Source organism: Nannospalax galili, unplaced genomic scaffold (genome assembly GCF_000622305.1).
Source record: "Nannospalax galili isolate Female #2095 unplaced genomic scaffold, S.galili_v1.0 scaffold1811, whole genome shotgun sequence".
In the NCBI taxonomy this organism is placed as follows: domain Eukaryota; kingdom Metazoa; phylum Chordata; class Mammalia; order Rodentia; family Spalacidae; genus Nannospalax; species Nannospalax galili.
This window is the reverse complement of record NW_008329641.1, coordinates 351,345-374,361: the sequence shown is the minus strand read 5'-3', so window position 1 is coordinate 374,361 and position 23,017 is coordinate 351,345. Positions and strand designations below refer to the sequence as shown.

General features: G+C 42.1%; 1 protein-coding gene across 1 annotated transcript in view; it reads left to right on the top strand.

The window, feature by feature from the left end:
• Positions 1-5,819: 5,819 nt before the first annotated feature.
• The window catches only part of Cd247 (CD247 molecule), an 81,605-nt gene continuing 64,407 nt past the window's right edge, over positions 5,820-23,017 (top strand). Inside the window, exon 1 of the mRNA XM_017799963.2 lies at positions 5,820-5,990. Coding sequence (XP_017655452.1) covers positions 5,933-5,990 — 58 coding nt within the window. The 5' untranslated portion in view covers positions 5,820-5,932. The remainder of the gene's footprint in view (positions 5,991-23,017) is intronic.

Sequence of the window (23,017 nt, the reverse complement as noted above, 5' to 3'; positions counted from 1 at the left end):
ACTGAACTGCTGGTCCTCCTGTTCTACTTGGCTTTCTCGGAGCTCCTCCACCACTTACAGCTTCCTCTGCAAAGTTCTAGGTGCCAACCCCATCCCACTGCACACCCCTGGCAAGGCTGGCTATATTGTCAGTTTATTGTTTTATTTATGTCCAGAATCCTTTCCCTTCCATTCTATTATAAAGGATTCTTCCAGAACTATTAATCATACTGTCCCAGTTACAGTCTTGTTCTGTCCTCTGGGAAGCAATGGTTGGTCCAAGAGGGGGAACATGCAGGCCAAGAAGAGACAGGAGGCATTTCCTGATATTATAAGGTGATACCAAGTGTTTTAATTATGTACTATTGTGTCCCGGCCATCTCAAACTTAGTGACTTCAAATAACAACTCTTTGTTACTCATGATTTAGTGGGTCTACAGCTTAGCTTAGTTAGGCTAAGCCCACCTGATCTCACCTGAGTCAATCACCTGGCTATAGTCTTCTGGTAGTTCAACTAAGACTAGATGGTCTAAGATGGTTAGGGCAGTTAGTGCAGACTGTTAGCTGGGCCACTAGCAGAACAAGAAATACAGCAAGCTCCAATGTGCAAATTCTATATTAAATCTTTGAAATGCTTTTAAAATTGTGGCATGTATGCCTCTGTACATGTATGTGCCACAATGCATGTATGGAGATCAGAGGACAACTTGCTGGAGTCAGTTCTCTTCTAACATGTGGGTCCTGGGAATCGAACTCCAGTCATCAGGTTTGGTAGCAAGTGCCTTTACCCACTGAGCCATCTAGCCAGCCCATGGATGGTTTTTGTTTGTTTAAGATGAGAGGAAATAACATTCTTGTATACTGGTAGGAATCATCCAGTTTGGAAGAAAATATTGGGATGTGGATGGGAGACAAGAGAATTTTGGGAGCGATGTCCTGGGGAAGAAAGAGAAGATGAAAACCTAGTAGAGGGGTTAACAGACAGTATGCGAATAGCTTTTTTTTTTTTAAGTACATTGGGGGGCAGGCATGGTGGCACATGCCTTTAATCCCAGCACTCGGGAGGCAGAGGCAGGCGGATCTCTGTGTGCTTGAGGCCAGCCTGGTCTACTTAAGTGAATTACAGGACACCTGGGGCTACAGGAAGACCCTGTCCCCAAAACAGCAACAACAACAAAAGAAAACATTTGGGGCTGTAGAGATGGCTCAGTGGTTAAGAGCACTGGCACTCTTCCAGAGGACCTGGGTTCAGTTCCCAGAAGGCACATGGCAGCAAACAACCATCTGTCAGTTCCAGGGGATGTGATGCTCTCTACTGGCTCCAATGACCATTGCATGTACAGGTGTACTTACATACATGCAGGTAAAAAACACATACACTTAAAATAAAATAAATAAAAGTGTATTCATTCTAGTCTTATTTTGTATTTATTGTGATATTAATAATTTTCCATTCACTTAAAATGCTGTTTGTTACTTTCTTTTCCATGAGCTTTCTATCCAAGTCCTTTCCTAATCCTCGAGCTGAGACTTCCACCAGCTTGAGACTTTTGTGTGTGTGTGGAGTCTTAGTTTCTCTTCCATTTATATATTCAGCATATAGCACAGTGTATGGCACCTGTACTTTACTTTCTGTAACTGAATAGTGTTTAGATGTTCTTTACATATTAAGGAACTAAGCCCTTTCTTACTTGCTGCAAGCACTTTTCCTTGGCTTATTGTTTGACTTTGAAGTTTGTCACAACATTTTAGTAGAACTTTACATAAATTATATAAAAATGGGGTCATTCATTCATTCAAAAGGAATCTTTTGGAAGGCCTGGCTTCTTTCACATGGTATAATGATTTTTGAGATTCAAGCATGTTGTGTTTGTTATAGTTTGTTGCTTTATATTGTTAAGTATCATCTTATTGAATAGATGTACCACAATTTACCTATTCATTTCTTGATGACCATCTGGGTGGCTTGTAATTTGTTTCCACTACAGATAAAACAATGAATATTCATGTACAAATTTTTGTAGGGACATATATTTCCTTTTCTCTTGGATAGACATCTAAGAGTGGAGTGCTTAGATCATATAGCAAGTGTACGTTTAACTGTTTAAGAAATGGCCAAATTGGGCCAGGTGTGGTGGCCCATACCTTTAATCTCAGCACTCAGGAGGCAAAGGCAGGTGGATCTCTGTGAGATTTGAGGCCAGTGTGGTTGACATAGCAAGTTCCAGGCCAGCTAAAATGGTTGTACCACCTTCCATTCCTATGGCTAGTGTGTGAGAGTTCCAGTTTCTCCACATCCTGAGTTGCACATGATGGTGTCTCATTGTAGCTTTAGTTTGTTTTTCCTCATTATTCATGATGTCCAACATCTTTCCACCTTTTATTGGCTATTCCCATATCTTCTTTTGGGAACTGTGTATTTGCTTGTGCCCATTTCCTTATTTAACTGATTATATTATATTGAGTTGAAAGAGTTCTTTATATATTCTAGATACAAGTCATCTGTCTAATATATGTGTCTATAAATAATTTTTCTCTTTATGACTTGGTTTTGCATAGGGTTTTAATTTTGATGAAATTCAGCTTATCATTTTAATCATTTATAACGTGCTTTTTTTCTGTCCTGCACAAAGATTATTCTCCTAGGTTCATTCCAGAAATGCTATACTTTAGGTTTTACATTCAGGTCTATGAACCATGTTAGATTATTTGTATATTATGTGTATAGTATGAAATAAGAACCCAGTAATTTCCCCATAAAGATAACCCAGTTGATCTAGTATTTTTTACTGAAAAGTCTATTATTTCCCCCACTGGCATTTTCTTGCAGCTTTATCTAAAGCAACTTGACTAAATATATGTATAAGTCCCCCATCCAAGTATGACCCAGGCCTGATCAAATGAGATTAGGTATGTTCAAGGTTATATGGTCTATAACACCAAATAGTATTGTATCACTTCATAATGTTGGGCATCTAGCAGAATTATTTCAAATCCCTTACATTTTATTTGTTATAGCACTAATTTTACCTTGAGATAGAGTTTTTGTACCATAGAATTCATTTTAAATTTTAAGGTGTGCAAGTCAAAGGCTTTTAGCATATTAGTTTTCTTGTATACCATCATCTAATTCTAGAACATTTTCATCATCCCCTAAAGAAACCTCATACCAATTAGCAGTTAGTTCAATTGCCTGCTCTGGCTGTCCCCTGGGAACCACTAATCCATGTTCTGTCTCTACAGATTTGCTTATTCTGGCTATTTTATATAAATAGAGTCATACATGTGGTCTTTTGAATGTGGTTTCTTTTACTTAGCATGTTTTCAAGATTCATCCATGCTTGAAGCAGTAGCATGTAACAGCATTCACTTCCTTTCATGGTTGTTTTGTTTCATTGTTTGAATCCACCACAACTGCTTATCCATCCCTCAGTTGTGGTGAATTGCTTGCTGTTTGGGGCCATTACAAATGATGCTGCCTTGAACATTTCTGTGCATGTTTCTATGTGAGCATATGTTTTCAATTCTTTGGGGTATATATTTAGTAGTGGAATTGCTGGGCCTTGTGGAAACTCTGTTTAACTTTTTAAGAACTGTCAAATTGTTTTTCACAGGGACCTTACCATTTTTTTCTTTTTTTGCTCTTTTTGAGACAGGGTCTCCCTGTAGCCCCAGCTGTCCTGGAACTCACTATGTAGACCAGGCTGGCCTTGAACTCACAGAGATCCGCGGGCCTCTGCCTCCCGAGTGCTGGGATTAAAGGTGTGAGCCAGTCATCCTATTGGTGTTTTAGCAATATTGTACTGTGGTTTTGATTTGTATTTCCCTGGTGACTAACAATGGAGCATCTTTTCAGGTACTTACTGGCCATTTGTGTGTCTTCTTTGAAGAAAGGCCAATGTAAAAATTTTTAACTGTTGAATTATAGAAGTTATTCATATATTTTGAATACTAAAGCATTATCAGTATATGATTTCCAAACATTTTATTTTGTGGATTATCTTTTTACTTGCTTCATAGCTTCTTTGGATACATCAAACTTCTAAAGTTTAATATCTAATTCATCTATTTTGGTTTTTATTGCTTGTGTTTTTTTGTAGTCTAACCATTCCTTTTTTTTTTAATGTGTATGAGTGTTTTACCTGCATGTATGTCAGTGTACTACATGTGTGTAATGCCTGAGGAGGCAAGAAGAGGGCATTGGATGCCCTGGAAGTGAAGTTACAGGTGGTTGTTAGCCACCATGTGGGTTCTGGGAACCAAATCTGGGTCCTCTGCAAGAGCAGCCAGTGCTCTTAACCTCTGAGCCATCTCTTCAGCCCTAGTCTAACCATTCTTACACATTATTTTTTTCATATGAACTTTGGAATCAGCTTATTTCATTTAAAATTTTTGTTAATATATTTTTAACATTTATTTACTTATGTCGGGAATGGTGAGTGTGCACTCTTGAACATGCTACAGCATATGTGTGGAGACCAGAGGACAACTTGTAGGAGTCAGCTCTTTCCTTCTACCATGTGGATCCTGGGGATCAAATTAAGATCATCAGGCTTAGCAACAAGTGCCTTTACCCACTGAGCCATCTTGCTGGCCCAAATTTTGTCAATACTTTGTTTCAGTGATAGATTGATTAATTTAGAAACAACTGCGGACTTCTTTTTTTTGGTCTTTTGGAGACAGGGTCTCTCTGTAGCCACAGCTGGCCTGAATTCGCTATGGAGACCAAGCTGGTCTCGAACTCACAGAGATTCGCCTGCCTCCAACTCCTGAGTGCTGGGATTAAAGGCGTGCACCACTGCACCAGGCCAACTGTGGACTTCTTAAGAGGGAGTTTTCTGTCAAAGATAAAAGATAAGCAGCTTTCCATTCACAGTTTTCTGCATTTTTCGGTAGTGTTTCAAAATTCGCTTTATATAGATCTTACAGCTTTTAATTATGATTATGTCTGTTTTCATTTTTTGTTTTGTTTGTCAACAAAGTCTTTATGTAGTCCAAGTTGGCCGTGAATTCACTATTAGCCCAGGCTGACCTCAAGCTCACACTCTTCTTGTCTCAGCCTCCTGAGTGCTAAGATTTGCAAAATGCATCAATATTCTTGGCTTTTAATCTTTTTCCTTTTGTAAATGACTCCCAGGATTAAATGTTAACAATTAGCACAAGCCTTTGACTAGGTGTGGTGACTCACACCTGTAATCCCAACACTGGGAAAGCTGAGGCAGGAGGATTATGAGCTCAAGGCCAGCCTGGACTGCATAATGAGACCCTGTATAATATATATATATAACGTATATATAATACTGTGTGAGCTATAGTATTTTATACTATTTATGGTCTAAGTTGAGGTCAAGTTCAGATCCATAACCTTAAGTTTCCTCCTTTCTTTGCTCTTAAGATAAAGAAGTTGAAGTCTAGAGGTATAGGATGTTATAGGCAAGGCCACACAGCAAGTAGGTAAGTGGTGATATCACTAAAAGCCTAATAGCCTGTCTCTGCATTTAGTCTGACTGTCCATGTGGAGCTCTGCCACTTTCCAACTTCCATAAAACATTCAATGGCCTAGGAAAGGGTAAGAGTTCTTACAGGCATTGAGAACTTATGTTTGCTTAGGGTCTGACTTCATCAACCAAAATAGGAGTCAGATAAAAATTAGTCAAGACTTTTGAAAAAAATTAGATACATTAAAAGTACAGTCAAATGAAAGAAAGACAGCTACACACTCTCACCCCCAAACCCTCAAACCTCCGGAGCTTCCTGCCTGTAAACCAAAAGGGGGAGCACGAGTGTCTTGGCGCTGTGGTAGGTGCTTTCTTAAAGGCCCTTGATCCTCTACTTCCTGGGGTGGCAGCCACAGAACAAAGCCAGCAGAGACTCCTTCAGCACCTCCCTTTCTCCCCATTGTCCCAGACACAGCTGCCCCTGTCTCTGGGCATCATCCTGGGGGAAGGAGAAAATGAAGTGGAAGGCATTCGTTCTAGCAGCCATCCTTCAGGTCCAGTTCTCAGGCTCAGGTAAGGCTGACATTTCCAAAGCTGGGAACTTATAGATGCCCTTTGCGTGTCTGGGGATAGCAGAGTGGAGGTGAAGAGCTGGTGTCTCTTTTGATGTCTGTCTTCCCAAAGTCAATGGACTGCGGGGCAGGACAGCATTGAGTCCCATGCAGGCATTTGCTTGGTGACATCAAACTGGGCACTGGTTCAGAGACAGCTGTTTGAAAACAGCCACTCAGAGTTGTAGATTTTGCAGTGATGGAAGGAGAGAAGAAAATCTGTGGAGGGGAAAGGAAAGCAGGAAGGAAGCAGAAGAGTAACTGAGGCAGACCAGGATGGAGAAACAGTGTTCAAAAAACAGAAGCTACGCAGGATCAGTAAACATCAGTGAGGCTGTGTCCTACTCTGTCTTCTAGATACGGTGTTTTCTTCCTTTCCTCCCTAGTTGGCATTGTCACTCTGCTCCTTTCTTTCTTCCTTTGCTCACAAAGAACATTACTATGATCAGTCAGAGAGGGTCATGGCCTGCAGCCCTCCATGACTTGAAACACCTTATAGGGCTAGGGACTAAATGGGGTTGATGAAGGAGGGAAGTGGCATAGAGGAAATAGTAAGTTTGTGGCCTTCTGAAGGGCACTTTGCTACCTCCTGGCCCAAAACGTCTATGTCTAGGCTCATCCTGTCTTGGTTGTCCGCCACCGTGGCCAACAGCTGCACTATGAGACACCCATGCATGCCTGGCTCAGTGACGTACTCAAACTCCTCGCCGTGGGCAGCTCTCTATCTGAGCCAGAAAACCAGAGATGCTGATGGAACGTAGGGAACTTGGAAGAATGTACATTGTTAAGTCACCACCATGAGTAACAGCCCAGAAGCGAATGTGTACATGCTCTCATTGTAGCCCACAGAGGCCTGGCTTTTCTGTGTGAGTCTCCACCACACTTACCAACTCAGACACTGGGGGGTGAAAACAAGTAAACAGAAGACCAGATGGATGCCCAGGGGATTGGTGTCCTGGTGTTTTTGCAAGAAATGGGACAAGCTATATTTGAATCTAGAGAAACAGGGAAGGTAGCTGTGAGCAGTGTCCTTCCTCCACTTCACAGCTTGCCTCCGTGTGGGAGTTTGCTGAGTGACAACTCTGGGAGGGCAGGAATGGCCACCATCACAGATGTTCCTCCCAAGGAAACATGTGCAGCCTTGGGCCAGCACCTCAGGGGTTCTGAGGGCTTAGGAATCATGGGGTTTTCTGTAAGATCGAGGTGCTATTCTCAGAAAGGGCCTGGTGGGTATGACTCACACGGGGCTGTGGAGCACTAGCACTTGAGCAAGCCCACAGCAGCCCATCCTTATGGGCAGGGACAACAATCTTCCACAGCCTCTGGGAGATCAGTGACTTCAGCTGCTGAGGGCAGTAACTTAGGACTTATGGCTTCAGGCTTGGGAGACTGGCCAGGAAGATTGTTCAACCTTGCTGCTTTTGCCTCAGCTCCTCGCTGGTCCATTTGTGGCAGGCTTTGGAGCTCAAGTAGAAATTAGGGGACTTAGAGAAACAAAAGGCTTCTGGGAAGGCGATGGCTGCTAAGCAGTAAACAAAACCCCACCCAGAGGAGAGGAGGCCTGTGCCCATTTCCACCAAGATCAAGGAGAACAAAACTTCAGACAGATGGACCTTTTACTTCTCAGTGCACCCTGCTTTTTCTCTGTAGAGACTGAAGTTTTAGATATTTCTAGATAAAGCTAATAGGCAAACATTTCCAAATGTCATGGGCCAGAAATGAGAGATGGTATGGAGACGGTTTAAGGGGCCTCTGACACTGAGAACCCCAATACACCAGGCTACCTCAGAGGACTGTGTCCACTTCCCCAGAAAGATCACCAACAGATCAAGAGTCAGGTCTTCCCTACTTTCTTGCTCATTTAGGAGATCCATTTCCCAAACACTTTTAAAATGTCACTTTATACTAGGTATTTTCCATTTAATTATCTTTGGAAAAGGCCGGACACTGGGGTCCAAGCCAGTGTTGAACTGGTCGGTCCTCAGAGTCTACCAAGACCATCTCCAGGGCCTGAGGCAGGAAGACACTAAGATGGCGTGTGTGGCCGCACAGCACACTCTGCCTGCTGATCCTCAGCTTCTTGGTGCCTCTAACTGCCTCACCATGGTAAGAATGCACCCAGTGGTCAGTGTGGCCTTTGTCCATTCTCTAGTGAAGAGATGTACATTTAACGTGAAGCCTCAGGGTCATGAGCAGTGTTACTTTTAGAAAGTCGGCAGGCATGGCAGTCAGGCCAATCACAGTACTTCTAACTGTGTGCATCCTTGGGCAACTTAGTGCACCTCGATGGTCCTGGTTTTTGTTTTTTTGTGGGGACTTTTTCCTCTAAAGTGAGGATACTAATGCCTTCCTTGCAGAGATGTGAAGGCAAGAACTGAATGCAACACACACACACACACACACAATAAATAGAAGTTCCACTAATCATTAATCATTTCTTTTATTGCCTGTTGGACTGAATTATTGCAAACCTAGGAACAGGAGATGGAAACCAATGGCTGTGATTCTTAACTTGCTCTCAGTAGTGTTTTGAAATATCAGTGGGCATTTTCTCCATCTGAGAGCAACTTATCTCCCTTCTGATTTCTAAGCACACCCAAACCAGCACAGAAGCCCAAGGGTGGGCCCAATGGCAAGTGTGGATTAAAGCTTGGGATGGATATAGGAGCCAACATTTCAATTTTTAAAAAACACTGTGTAAGCAAGAGTTCCTCCAAAGTGGAAACATGTTGAAAATAAGTACTATAAATAGAGAGAAGGGGGAAATTCAAACAAATGTTCCTGGGGAACATGATCAGGGCAGCCACCTAGGTTGGTTGGCGTGGGTATACATGGGATGTAAACACAAACATCTTAAACTCTAAATCTTGACCGAAACTTTAGACATGCACTTGAAGGAAATGTAAGTGGTTCTTCAATCTAAGCACAGTGTTTCAAAGATGGCGTTTTTGAAACCTGGCTCTGTGTTTCCAAACCTAATTAATGCTTGATTTTCCAACTGCGACCCTGCTTAGACTTGCTGACCCAGAGACCATGTTTACTGCCACAAAACACCACCAACAAACACTACTAAGACTCAAACCTAGTGATATTAGTTCTGCTCTATTTATTTAATATTCTTTTTATTTTTACTTTTATTCTTTAAAATTGATTTAATTTTTGTTGAATATACATCTTCACTTCCAAAAGCCACTCAATATTGTGCCTTATGTTTTATTTAAAAGTGTCTGGGCACCACAGAGAACTGTCTTAGATTCAAGTAGTCCAGGTACACATTTTGAGAATACTTTTTTCCTCTCTTTATATCTATGGGTCAGCAGATTTAAAATAAATGCCAGAAATAGTTCATAATAAAATTTTAAATTGTTTTAGACAAAGATGGTTCTTTTTTACAATAAAATCATAGTAGATTTACTCAAGTTGAACAAACATTCAAATAATCTGGCTGAAAAAAATGAAACTAGTCATTTGACCTGTTAATTGAAATAAGTCATTTAGTCACTATTTGCCGATAGCTGTGTCTTCTGCCCTACATTAAAGCAGTCCCAAGGAACTAGATGTCCCTCCTTGGTATCAGACACGCTCCCACTGCTTAGCACGTAACTAACAGAGTACATGCTACATTGGTATTTTAGAGTTTGTTGAATTAATTAAAAGGTGAGTGAGTGAAAGAAATCGAGAGAGTTCCATACTACTTTGTTGATTAAGCCGTCTATGAGGTTGGCATCATTTGGTTCTTTTCTCTAGAAGATAAATTAGTATTAAACAGTGGATTTTAAAAACAAAACTAAATAAGAAATTAGGAAATAAATGGGGAAGGTGAACAGAATCAAAGTGAGTCAGTAAAAATTTTAAAATTCTGCAATTTTTTTCTTTTGGTCTTTTTGAGACAGGGTCTCCCTGTAGCCCCAGCTGTCCTGGAACTCACTATGTAGACCAGGCTGGCCTCAAACTCACAGAGGTCTGCCTGCCTCTGCCTCCCAAGTGCTGGGATTAAAAGCATGTGCCACCACACCCGGCAAAAATTCTGCAATTATTAAAGTTTTCTTTTTCAACCATATAAGATTCTGCTATTTTTTTATTTGCTTTTTTTTGTTTTGTTTTGTTTTGCTTTGTTTTGGGGGTACTAGGGATTTAATTCAGTATCCATGCATGCTCAGCAAATATGCTATCACTGAACTACATACCACGCTTCTTTTTATTTATTTATTTATTTATTTCATTTTTATTTATTTTTTTTTTCAGTTTTGAGATCAGGCCTTACCAAGTTGTGTAGCCTGCTGGACTTGAACTCATCCTGTAGCTCAGGTTGACCTTGCACTTGCAATGCTCCTGCCTCAGCCTCTTGAGGAGCTAAAATTACAGGTCTGTGCTGCCAGATCCAGATATTTCTTTATTTTGAACCTTTGAAAAAGACAATTTCATATGACTGAATTAACATTATGTCTCAAAACTAAAAGCTACACTAATTCCCCCCCCACACACACTTTTTGCTGTAACACTGGGAAAAAGAAAATAAACAAGATTGTCATTTTCAGAGATTCTCAGTTAATGAAGTAATGAGCTAAAAAAAAAAAAAAAAAAGCATCAGGCAGGAATTTGAGATTTGTGGATTATAGTATCAATCACAGAGTCTGACCTGTTTTTCAAGCTTGGACCTCATGACCATTTTGCAAATATATGTATCATATTTTCTCTACTATTTCATTATTGCTAGACATTTGGGCTATTCCTAATGCTGACTGTTAAGGCTAATTTTCAGGAAAATGGGGATAGTGGTGCAAATTCAGGACTAACAATAAAAAGAACAGGTTAAAAGAAAAAAGCATTTCACTAGAGACTCTAGACTCCTGTTGAAAATAATTCTGTTGAAGAAAGAAAATGATTTTTCTCTCTGTGACCATCTGAAAATGTTTATATCTTTCTGGAGGATGCCATATGGTGAGGCAGAGAGGAGATTATGCAGGCAGAAAGATCTGGACCTAAGTCCACAGCATTTGTCGATGAGTTGCCCACCTCAGGCTCCTTCTTCTCTAAGATGGTGGCGATGGTGTCCTCCGCAGGGCACTGTAGAGTAGAGAGGCTGTTCAGTAGTGTCTATGCACAAGGTGCTTGGGAAGCTGTAGCCTTTATCATGTGTGTTGGAGTTTCCCAGCTTCAGAGGAGAAAAATCTCTTCGTAATGCAGGAAAGTGGCAACACTGCTATGCTTTCCTTTTCTTCCTCTCTCACTAAATTGCAGTGTGATCTTGGGCTTAAATTTCTCTCTGAGCTTAAGTTTTCTCATGTGCGGGACAAGAAATGATGAGATGGTTAAACATCCCTTTCAGCTACAAAATGAATTATCCATGGTCATGACATTGGAAAGGTTCTAAGAACACTTAAGCACCCAGACCGCTACCCACACCCAGACCTCTTCCCGCACCCCACCCCACCCAGCTGGTAATGGTTCTCAGAGTTCAAGAAGTAAACTTTTCTCTTCCCAGCTGCTCCAAATGCTTCTTCTGATCTGGACTCCCACCTCACTGCCCTGTTTTGAACTTGCTAGAAGAGGCCTCTGCGTTGAAAATGTGATTTTTTTCTGACTTGTCCCTGTGCTTGAATGTCAATGTCAGTTGCAGATTTATTGAGGCCATAACAGGACTTCGTTGGTGAGAAAGCAAACTTGCTTGAATTAACTGGATTGCTGTTGTGGGGATGCTGGGCTTCCGTGATCTGTTCTGCTTGTCTGTGATATTACCATGTTACTCAGCAACTGATTCTTTTAGACTCAAGGGGAAAAAATAAATAGAAAGCACTAGAACCAGGACAGGCAGGATCCTTGCCGGGTCCACACTGTTGTTCTCTCATCCAGCCATCCTTTGTGTTTACGGAGCACTTTCCTAGACCGTCATGTGGCTGATCTTTATGGCTATCCTCAAGTTTAATTGAAAAGGTAGTCAAATTTTCTTTTTATAAATGAAGAAAATGAGACTGAGTGTGATTGTAATGCTTATAATCCTAGCATCTGGGAGGTGGAGGCAGGAGGATCCAAAGTTCAAGGTCATCCTTGGCTACATAGTGAGTTTGAAGCCAGCCTGGACAGAGACCCTGTCTCAAAATTAAAATAAAAATAAAAGTAAATAAATGAATTGAGAAATGACTTTTAAAGATCTGGTGACTTGCCAAGTGTAGGGCCAGGGCTCAAATACATTTTCCCTGGTCCTCGGTTCCCGATACACGTTCTCCAATGCCCTCTGTGGCTGCTTTACCAGATTCTTCTTAATTGATTTGCTTTATCATACGCCTAAAGGCTGAATTCTGAAGCAGAGTTTGAAGGAATTTCCCTTAGGAAGTACTCAAGCCCATTTTCTTCTCAAGTTTTGAAGTAAAAAGATAATCATTTTGATGCTGAATATCTCTGTTTAGTGTACAGTTTTCTACAGAGTAGGAGGAAATACTGATTTCTTGGGAATAGAACTCTGTCTCTGACATATTCTGAACTCACATTTTCTCCAAATATGGCACAGCCATGTTTTCTATTTTACTCGTAATAGATATAATTATTTCTGGAGTTTTCCCTGAGAGATGGGTTTCCGTCTGTAGTTTCATTCCTTCCTATGTGTGCAGGTACACGCCCTCACTTCTCATACAGCCTTATGCATAGGAATAAATTAAAATGTTAATTAAATCATATTTAAGAGGTTTTGACCCCAAATAATTGTCTATACTTAATTTGTTTGGTGAGAATATATCTCTATTCAATGTGGAAGGTTTTGTAGGTATGAGAGTCTATAAAGAAATAGCACTTTTTAGACATAGACTCTAAGATGAATTTTTAAAAATTAAATCTTCAAGGAGTGGGGAAATTGTCTTTGAGTGACAATACCTATAATCGGTTACTTTTAGCATTGGGTCCACTTGTATGTAATTATACTGTGCTCGGGAGTGCAAACTTTTGTGCTGTTAATAGAGCAAAGTGAGATGGCCTGCTAGGACACAAAGCACTGCAGAGGCAGACAAGCAAATATCTGCCCCTCCCAGAGTGACCAGCTCAAAGCCAACTGGAAGAGATGAGGAAAAAAGCAGGTGTTCAGGCCTTTCCACAGGACATTTGTATGGGAAACGGGGTGATGACCTACAGTTGCCTTTGCCTTGACCAAACTGCGAGGATGGGGAAGACAGCACAGGGGTAGACCAACATCAACATTGTCCTTAGGATTAAACAAATCCCCACTGTTTCTCTTGCTGTAGAGACTTGAAAGTCAGCCATATATACCTGTATTTCAACAGTTCCCCACCATGCGAAATCGTACTGACGCCAAGGCAGCCCTCAAGTAGACTTGCCTGTTTACCTACTGGACTGAGAATGATGATGGAGACTCAGAGAGAAGAGGTGTCATAGGGGAGAGAGAAGAAAAGATAGACTGGGGAAGGGGAGTAGAGGTTGCAACCCATTGCCACAGAGGGCAGATGGGGAGGGAAAGGGGAACAGTCTGCTTCAGGGAAAAGGCCACCAAGTCAACTGGACCAGTCACGGAATAGCCCGAGCCCAAGAGCCATGGGTTATAGCTCAGCATGAATGTTGGTGACTATGCCTGTCAGGGCGTTTACCTTAGAGTTCTGGTGAGCTCAGGCATCTATACCCCAGTGGGCATGGGTGGATGACACACATATTCTCACCCAGTGTGGAAGACTTTATGGATATGAGTTAAAAGAATAGCACCCTGTTAACTGTAGAATCTAAGATGATTTTGTGTGTGTGTGTGTGTGTGTGTGTGTGTGTGTGTGTGTGTTTGAGTTCTCCTGTGGATACATGTAGGTATGTCTATGTTAGTGTGTGTGTTCCATGTATATGCTCACTTGTATGCTGATAGACATGTGTTTGTATCTGCAGGTGTATGTTTTTGTGTGTACCAACATATAATCTTATATGTATGGTATGTGACTAAGAGAGAAGTTTGCTATGTGTGTGGGGAGGGAGAGATTGAGTTTGGGGTTGTCGGTCATATAGATGAGCATCACTAAGCACATTCCAGGGATTCTGTGGAGGAGAAGACAAAGGAACATCCGTTCAAGTTAGAATCTCTAGCATTTTAGAGAGGTAGGAGTGACTTCTTCATGGACACATGGACATCTCAGGTTGATCTGGCCCCACTATCCTTGGAGCACTGCTGTCCCCAAGTAAGCCTGGCATATTTCTTTTTTGTACCTCATGCTCCCTAGATCCCAAGACTTAAAATGTTAACTTTACCTTACCCTTACCAGGAAACCCTGCCCATCCCCAATGTTAAGCCCAGATATATGGGGATCTCCCAGACTCATAACTGTCATTACTATTTGCATTAAAATGGCAAAATAAAGTGGAAAATTGTTCTCAGAAATCAAGGTTAGAAACCCAACACAAACATTTCCCTATTGTGAGCCCTTCTCAGAGTTGAGGTCCAGAGCACAGATAGTTTCAGGAACATTTACTGATTAGCAAAATGTTACCAACACCCTAAATTCTCACTAGCTTCTTCCACAATAGTTATCATGTATGTTTGGGGGCAAAATAGTCAAAATACATTTGATACTTTTCTTTCTTGCAAGCAATCCAACAAGGTGACCCAAATGACCTATTTTGGCCATGAAAGTAGTTGATAAAGCCAGTTTATTTTAAATATCTGATTATTTAGGCTACCTCGTTGACTAATTACTCTTATCAATGAGTAAATATTCACCAAGTATCTCTCCTGTGTCCCAAGTCAGACAAACAATTCTGTAAATGGTTGGTCCAACGAACCTGCTGAGCAGGCCCATGTCTTAGAGATGGATGTTCCTGGTCCCGGAAATTAGGTTCTCAGTTTTTTCAAAAACGTCTGAATGTGGCTTCCAACATACCCTTTTATAGTCTGTCCTAATTTTTATCATTTTTGTCGACCTGTGTTAATTTCCATGCTGAGTTTAGTAGCAAAGGAATCATACATGGTTAGGATGCCACCCAGGACTGTTCTGAGTTAGACCAGAGAGCTTCAGAAATTCCTCCTTTTATTTTTCGGAGCAGAGAGAAATCTTTGTCTTTTCTCTCACTTAACTATCAGCAGTTCAAAGCAGAGACCTATAATAAAATACACAAATGCTTTCTAGACAAAATGAATCTTGGCCATTTTCTTTGGGCTTCGACAGGAACAATAAAGATTGAGCTACAAAAGGTTGGCAAAGAGGATTATTCTTTTTCTTCCCATTAAGCATAGAGACTTCAAAAGCACAGCCCAGAAAGTCAAATAATTGTATCCACTACTGTTCACCCATCCATCTCCCTGCTGACCTGTCCTGTGAAATCCCCTTGAAAATCTTGGCCGTCTCTCACCTGCCCATTGCAAATGCTGCTTTGTTAAACGTTCCCTCAATAATTCCATGAGAAAGACTGATAAAACAAACTCGGTTCACATCAATGGAGTATCTCATCAGGGAATAGCTCTTTGTGTGTGTGTGTGTGGGGGGGGTGCCTCTAATTTCCAGAGCTTTGTAGTCTCATGTTGGGAGGGAGCTATTTGGAGACCAGAAAACAGATTGTGAATAAAGTCACACCATAAATCCTTGCTATCCAAAGGGGCCAAGGGGGAGAAATGTGAAGACAATTTAGGAAACCTGTTTTTGTTGTTGTTGTTGATTTTAATCTTCCTGGCAATTTCTTGATTTCATTTCTTGGTTTGGAAAACACATCATTCATTTCTAGCTATGACTTTAAATACAAAGTTTGAGACTTGAAGCTGATCTAATTGCTGGTTTCATTTCAGTCCAGAGTTTCCTCAGAAAATTCTTGTCAGCCACTTCGAAGAACACAAAATGGTCCCTTGACTTGGGACACAGAGAAGATTAGACTATTCAGGGATCTTTAAGTTTGGGGTTGAACATTTTCTAGCAGTGGTCAAACCCGGAATATTTTCAAAGGAAAACAAAACAAAGCAGAAAGATTACCTCCCAATTAACTAATCATTGAAAGTTCAGTGCAGAATGACATGAAGATGACATTAAACTGCTGGGTAGAAAAGAGGTCTGGTTTGCTTAGTTTTGGATGCTATCCTTGAAGAATTCCTTCAAACCAATGGTCTTGGGTTAGAGTGATGGTTCAGTGGGTAAAGTGCTTGCTGTGAAAACATAAGGAACAGAGTTAGAATCCCCAGCACCCACATAAAATCCTGAGTGTAGTAGAATCCACCTGTAACCCCAGTTCTAGGGGATGGGGTGGGTGGAGACAGGCAGAGGCCAGGGTTTCACTGGCCAGCTTGTCTAGCTATAACAGTGAGATCCAGGTTCAATGAGAAACTCTGTTTCAAAAAATAAGATGAAGAAGGGATTGAGAAAGACATTCCAACATCAACCTCTGGCCTCCACACCCATGCTTTTTGCCTGTATAGATACCTAATAAAAGTTCAATAAGTGAATAAGAGATTTGAGTACTTTATATTAATAATAGATCTAGGTTTAGAAAATGCCTATGGTAAGTAAATTAGACTCAAAAAGAAAAAAAAAAAAAACAGAGAACTATCTCTAAGTAATAGGAACCTTCCTTCACTGGGTGTTACTCTTGGAAAGTTTTGTGCAAGAGAATACTGTAACTATTTAAATACACTTAGGAGACTGTTACTTAAGGAAATGCTGTAGTAATTTTTTTAGTATTATAAGACTAATTTTCTTATTTAGTTATTTCATGACTGATTATTTCCATTCATTGAATTTTCTCTAAATGGACAGTTTTATTACATTTTTAAACATTTATTTATTTATTTGTGTGTGTGTGTGTGTGCATGTACTCTCATGGGTGCCATATCCTGCATGCGGAGGTCATAAGACAATCTTGGGAGTTGCTTCTCTCTCTTTCCACCATGTGGGTTCCAGGGATCAAACTCAAGTCATCAGGCTTGACAAGTGCCTTTATCTGATGAGCTGTTTTATAAAGTGAAGGAGCCCAGATGTCCCTGTGAGTTGTTCACCAAAGGCTGAACTCCCTCAGGAAAGCAAATTCCAGTGCTAGGTCTCAGCAGGGCTTCACTTTAAGGACTTTCCATGAAGCCCATTCTCCCTGAGATCTCTGACCCCCCACCCCTGGCACCTACGTAATGGCAAGGAGGCACAGATAGATGCCTCTTTGTGCCAACAAATCAATAGCATTTCTGATTCCCTTCTGAGATTGTCCAGAGTCATGGTGACAATTAGGACAGTGGCTTATTTGCCCTAAGGCCTAGCCACCAAACTCACCTCTAGTAGTGATAGGCTGGCTTGCCAGGCCAATCTAGTTGATGGAAAGAATACTGAAATCTATTGAAGAACAAATAATTTTTCTGTTGGTGAAGAGTGTGTTTTAAGAACATGCTTCATAGGGGCTAGAGAGATGGCTCAGTGGTTCTCAGTGGTTAAGAGCATTTGCTGCTCTTGCAGAAGACTTGAGTCTAGTTCTCATCACCCAGTGGCAGCTCACAACCATTTGTAATTGCAGTTCCAGGATATCTAAAACCCTTTTCCTGCCTTCTTGGGCACTAGGCATGCTCTGGGGTCAATCCCCAGCAATACATAAACTGACTGGATGTGGTGGTGCATGTCCATAATCCCAGGCAGAGAAAGGAGGATCAGAAATTCAAAGTTATCTTCCATTATGTACCAAGTTTGAGGCCAGTCTGAGCTATGTGAGAAAAAAAAAAAACCAAAACAAACAAAAATAAGGAAAGAAAAAAGACAAAGAATACACTTCATGAACTGGATCTAATAGAATATGCCTAGAGTCTCAGCACTCAGAAAGAGGAGACGGGAGGATGAACAGTTCAAGACCAGCCTCCCCTTCATAGCCAGGTCACCCTGGACTATAAGAGACCATGTCTCAAAAACTAAACACAAAACCCAAACAACAAAAACGCTTGTCAGAAATAAAGAGCACAGCTATTTTGTAATCTTGAGCAAGTATTACTCTGTGTCAAGGACTGCAGTGTGGTGAGGCCCAGCTGCTGGCCTCAGAATTCACATTTCAAGCAAAGAAGGCAGTGTTGCGTAAGGGGCTATGAGAAACCAAAACAAATACTCAATGGAGGGGGGCTTGATTTTGTGTTCGTTAGAGACGTTAGCACAACGAATTCTGTGGCACTGTTCTTGAAGTCCTCATTTCTCAGAAAGAGAAATGAGGCCCAGAGGGGCATGGCTAGCAGCAGGTACAAGAGGCAGCCTGTCCCCACCAAGGACCTCATTTTATCTTGGTGGGGACACATGCAGTACTGTAGAGGCTCAGGAGCAGGGGGCCGTTCATTGATCTGCCTGACATTGGCTATGGACTTTGAGAGAGGAGTTGGGTCTGAGTACTGTTTGAAGAAGGGAATAAGAAAAGGGCAGATCCAGTGGAAGGAACAGGATTTCTACCCTCAGAAACCCCAACTAGGGTTTTCTATAGCTCCTCCTCTAACCTGCAGGCTGAATCTTGGATGAAGAAACTGGGGTGTCTCTTGCTCCCATGAACATTCCTCCTCTGGGTGGGGCCTACTCCCAGTATACTGTGTTGCCCTCTGCTAATATCAGTCATCCTTCTTGTTCTAGAGCTGTTCCAAAACCTTGGAGAATGCACTGACTACGGTCTATGCCAAACGTGTGTAGCGCCCCAAATGGTGTTTTACAAGACAGTAAGGCTGCTTAAGAGAGCTTCCATTCATTTTGGAAGCTCTAGTTGCAGCCTACTGAGGGACAGTTCTGTGTGCTGTTGCTGGTCTGCAGGCTTCTTCCAAACCTCCTATCTCGAAATACATATCCTTAGGGGAAAGGGAGGGAGGTAGTCATGCAGCTTGGTCTCTGCCCTCCTTCGTATTAATTTTCCCAGTCTACACTTATTAAATAATTCACAGAATGTATTTTGAGAAAGGCTCAGTCAAGGACTCTATTGAGAGCTCAGAGAGGGAGTCTGCAGTAGGCTGGGCTGGTAGAAGGGAGCATCCTGGGAGATGTGGCTAGAATGGCAAGATTTTCAGGGGAGGAGGACCCTGGAAAGGGAAACTATGAGGTCCAAGCCATAGCAGCAGAGAACCAGATGCTACAGGGAAACACCTCCCAAACACATCTTTGCAAGGTACCATAGGAGCAGCCTTTAGACAATGACAACTCAAAATCTGCACCTCTCACTTGTGAAGCTATGCGGTACTTCTTCCACACTATTCCCTGGGGTCCCCTGGCATAGTGAGGTTGCAGCTGTTAACAATAGTGACTAACTGATAGCACTCCCTTTATCGGTTTCTTCTTTCCTGCCTCATTTCCTCACCTTCCTCCTGTTTCTGTCCATTTTCTGTCATAAACAACACAAAAGAACAGACTGGTCCAAGGTTGATAGTCCATATCTGGTAATGGTCTTCAATGCTGGAAGAGTCTCAGGGTGGTTCAAGGCATCACAGGGCAAGAGGCAGGGAGTGTGTATGTGTGTATCCTGGTCTTTCTCTCTTCATATAAAGTCACACATATTTAGTCGTGAGCTTCCACCCTGATGACTTTTATCTGTGATCATCTTCCAAGGCCTCACTTCTAACCACCATAGTCAGATGAGGTTCCCTCAACACTTCACAGCGGCACTAAATTCCACCATGAGAGGCTGCGGAGATAGCTCAGTTGGTGAAGTGTTTGCTATGTAAGCATGAGGACCTGATGCTAGGCATGGCATTGTGGGCTTGGACTATTAGCACTGAATAGATAGAAACAAGAAGAGCTGACCCTGTCTCAAAAACCAATCAAACAATGGGGGCTGTTGAGATGGCTCAGAGGTTAAGAGCACTGACTACTCTCACAGAGGACCTGGGTTTGGTTCCCAGCACCCACATGGTGACTAACAACTGTCCAGTTCTGGGGGTCCTTCTTCTGACCTCCATGGGTATTATACAACATGGGTGAATTTGCATACATGCAGGCAATACACTCATGCACATTAAATAAATAAATAAATAAATAAATAAATAAATAAATAAATTTTAAAAAATCAAACAAGGTAGACAGTACCTGAGGAATGACACCCGAGGATGACTTCTGTCCTCCACATACATGTATACACACATGCATAAAAACTTGCCTGCACATGTACACCTGCACACACATTAACATGCACACACATGAGCACATGGACATGTACATACTCCAACATTTTTTTAACCTGAGTTTTCAGAGGGTTCAAACTATCTTTAAACAATAGCATCGGCCATTTCAGTTTCCTGTAGCTGCATAATGAAGTGCCACAACTCAGTGGCTTAAAAACCCTGAAATTAGGACTGGGAGATGGCTCAGTTGATAAAGTATACAAGAACACTCGAATTTGAACTCAAAACCCATGTTAAAAAACTGCTGGGTTGGTGGTGTGCTGGGTTCGGTGCTAGGGAAGGTAGAGACAGGCAGGTCCCTGCGGCTCACTGGCCAGCTAGCCTAGCCTACTTGATGATGAGAGAACCTGTCTCAGATGTAGTAGATGGTACCTAGAAATGATACCTAAAGTTATCCTCTGGCCTCTACATCATACATGTACACATGCATATGAACCCACATGCATATGTGCACCTCTGCACCTATATGTACACAGAGAGACAAAGATGGAAAGACAGAGAGAGACAGAGAGAGATGGAGAGAGAAAAAAAGCAAAAACAAAACAACCCCCCCTCAAGAACTCAGAAATTTATTGTACAGTTCTAGAAGCTAGAAATCCTAAGTCAAGATCTCAGCAGCTCTGTTCCTTCTCAGGGCCCTGAGGGAGAATCTGCCTTGTGCCCCTCCCCGAGTTTGCTGGGGTGTTGGTGTTCCTTAACTTGCAGCTGCACCATCTCAGTTTCTGCCCTCATCTTCATGAGGTGTCTTCTCTGAGTGTGTCTGTGTTCAAGTGTCTCCATTCTATAAGGACACCTGCCTTATTGGGTTAGGGCCCACCCAAATGACCTCAGTGTAACATGACCATCTACAAACATTCTATTTCCACAGTATCACGTTCACAGATGCTGAGGGTGGTGCTTCAACATCTTTAGGTAGACGAAATTCAATCCAATACACCTACCAGCACTCCTGGGCTCATCTTCCAAAACACTACTCTGATTACTCTTTACCTTAGGGTTTCCTTCCAGAAGAACTCTAAGCTCAGGGGTACAGAGGTGTCATGAAACTTCCCTAGTACATATAACAAGTCTCACAGAAATCCTGATTTGAGTCAACATTTTAATGTCTCCCTTAAATATTAAGCATAGACTTCGAAGCCTCTGAAGTCTATGGGCAAGGTTGCTTGTAGGGTCGCCCAGTTTCTTTGTTTTGAATACTAATTGTCATTCCCCATGATGTGGTTCAAAAGGGAAAGAGAAGAAGCAAGTTTGCATGTAATATGTGCACAGGAGTCTCTGCCACTGGGCATCAGTCAGGGAAGGATGCTTGCAGCCTGGGGGCCTCTCGGTCCCTGTTGAGATGACCCTCATGGCTGCAGAACACAGTCTCCAGAAGATGGAATAAGTTCGTGTCAGAGGGATGGTGCATCCTCCCTCGGAAGCACCGGGGTTGCCCTTTAGAAAAACATCACCAGCACATTCTGCAGTCTCGAAATGAGTCTGCCGGTAATTCAAGCAGTGGGGCTTGTTCTGGATTTTAGACACTTCTACCCGTTTTACAGCCTCCTTTTCCTGTCCCAACTCTGCCATCTTGCTCCACAGAGCTATGAATTGGCAGAGGGACCTCAGCGTGAGAAGACAGCATGCAGGTGGGGCTCCTGCCTCCTCCTTCTGCATGTGGTCTCCTGGGCTGGGGAGGAAAGAGCTAACCAAGTTGGTTTTCAGGTCACAGCTCCTGGGCCCCACCTGTAGAGTGGGTGGCTTCAGGTCATTTGTGAGTGAAGATGTGTTTCAAATACATTCTCCTTGGGAAGAAAAACTGGGAATCATTTTAGCTTTCTGCTGTTAGTAAATATTTGAGAAAGTGGATTAGTATGCAGCTCTTACTTGTGAGGAAACCCTGCGTGAGTACAAGCAGCATCTCACATGGGGTTTGGAGAGAGGAGACTTTGTTGATTGACAGCAACACTCCTTTGACTCTACCACTACATCATATCCCTTCCTTCAGCAGGTGCAGGCCAGCTGGATCCACTATCTGTGCTGTTCGGCTGATGGCTAAGAGTCTGGGTTCTGGAGCCAAACAATACCATTGTCAGTACTTTAAGCTGTGTGTCCTTGGGGCAAAGAAAAGCTCTCTAAACATAGAGCTCCTTGTCTATTACTAGCTGCATAATGGCAACCTCAAAGGGTTTTTGTATCGCATGAAGTGTTGGATTTGGTGGCCAGCACACAGCATTCAAGACCTGCTGGCTCATAAGGAATCGTCATACCGTGCTGTCGTTGAGGGCTGACTCATGTCATCAAACAACTCTTGTATCATTCACTAACTTTCTAGGTAGTTACAGTTTGCTTTGACAACCGAAAGATTCTTTAGACAAGGACCCTAATGCTCTAGTTCTCTTTATTCCGTTTGCCTAAACTCTATCTTTGGATTGCCTCAAAGGATAAACTAGTGCTTACGCCAAAGGCCAGATGGTACATTTGTAGGATTTACAAGACATGAGGTCTTTGTCCCAACTACTCAACTCTGCTGCTGCAGCACCAAAGCAGCCATTCACATATGCAAAGAAATACGCATGGAGAGATTCCAATAAAATTTTATTTGCAAAAATAGCCAGCTGCCTACACTCTTTGGCTTGAGGTCTTCCTTTGCTTACCCCTGGTTGAGAGAAATGGGCACAGAAGACAGATGCCTGAGTCCACGACTACCTCCACCTCTTGGTTTCACTCTTAGTTTCCTGCCTCTGTTTGAGACGTGGCCCCGCTGGTAAACCTCTGCCCACCTCTGATTGTTCTAATCACTTAGCACCCGGGAAACACCTGAGGGACCCTCCTCAAGCAGCCACACAACTGGAACAGGTGTTGGCCTCCACAGGCAGATATCATAGGGGCCACGCTTAAAGTCAAATGATATACATTTGTTGGGGAATCATCCT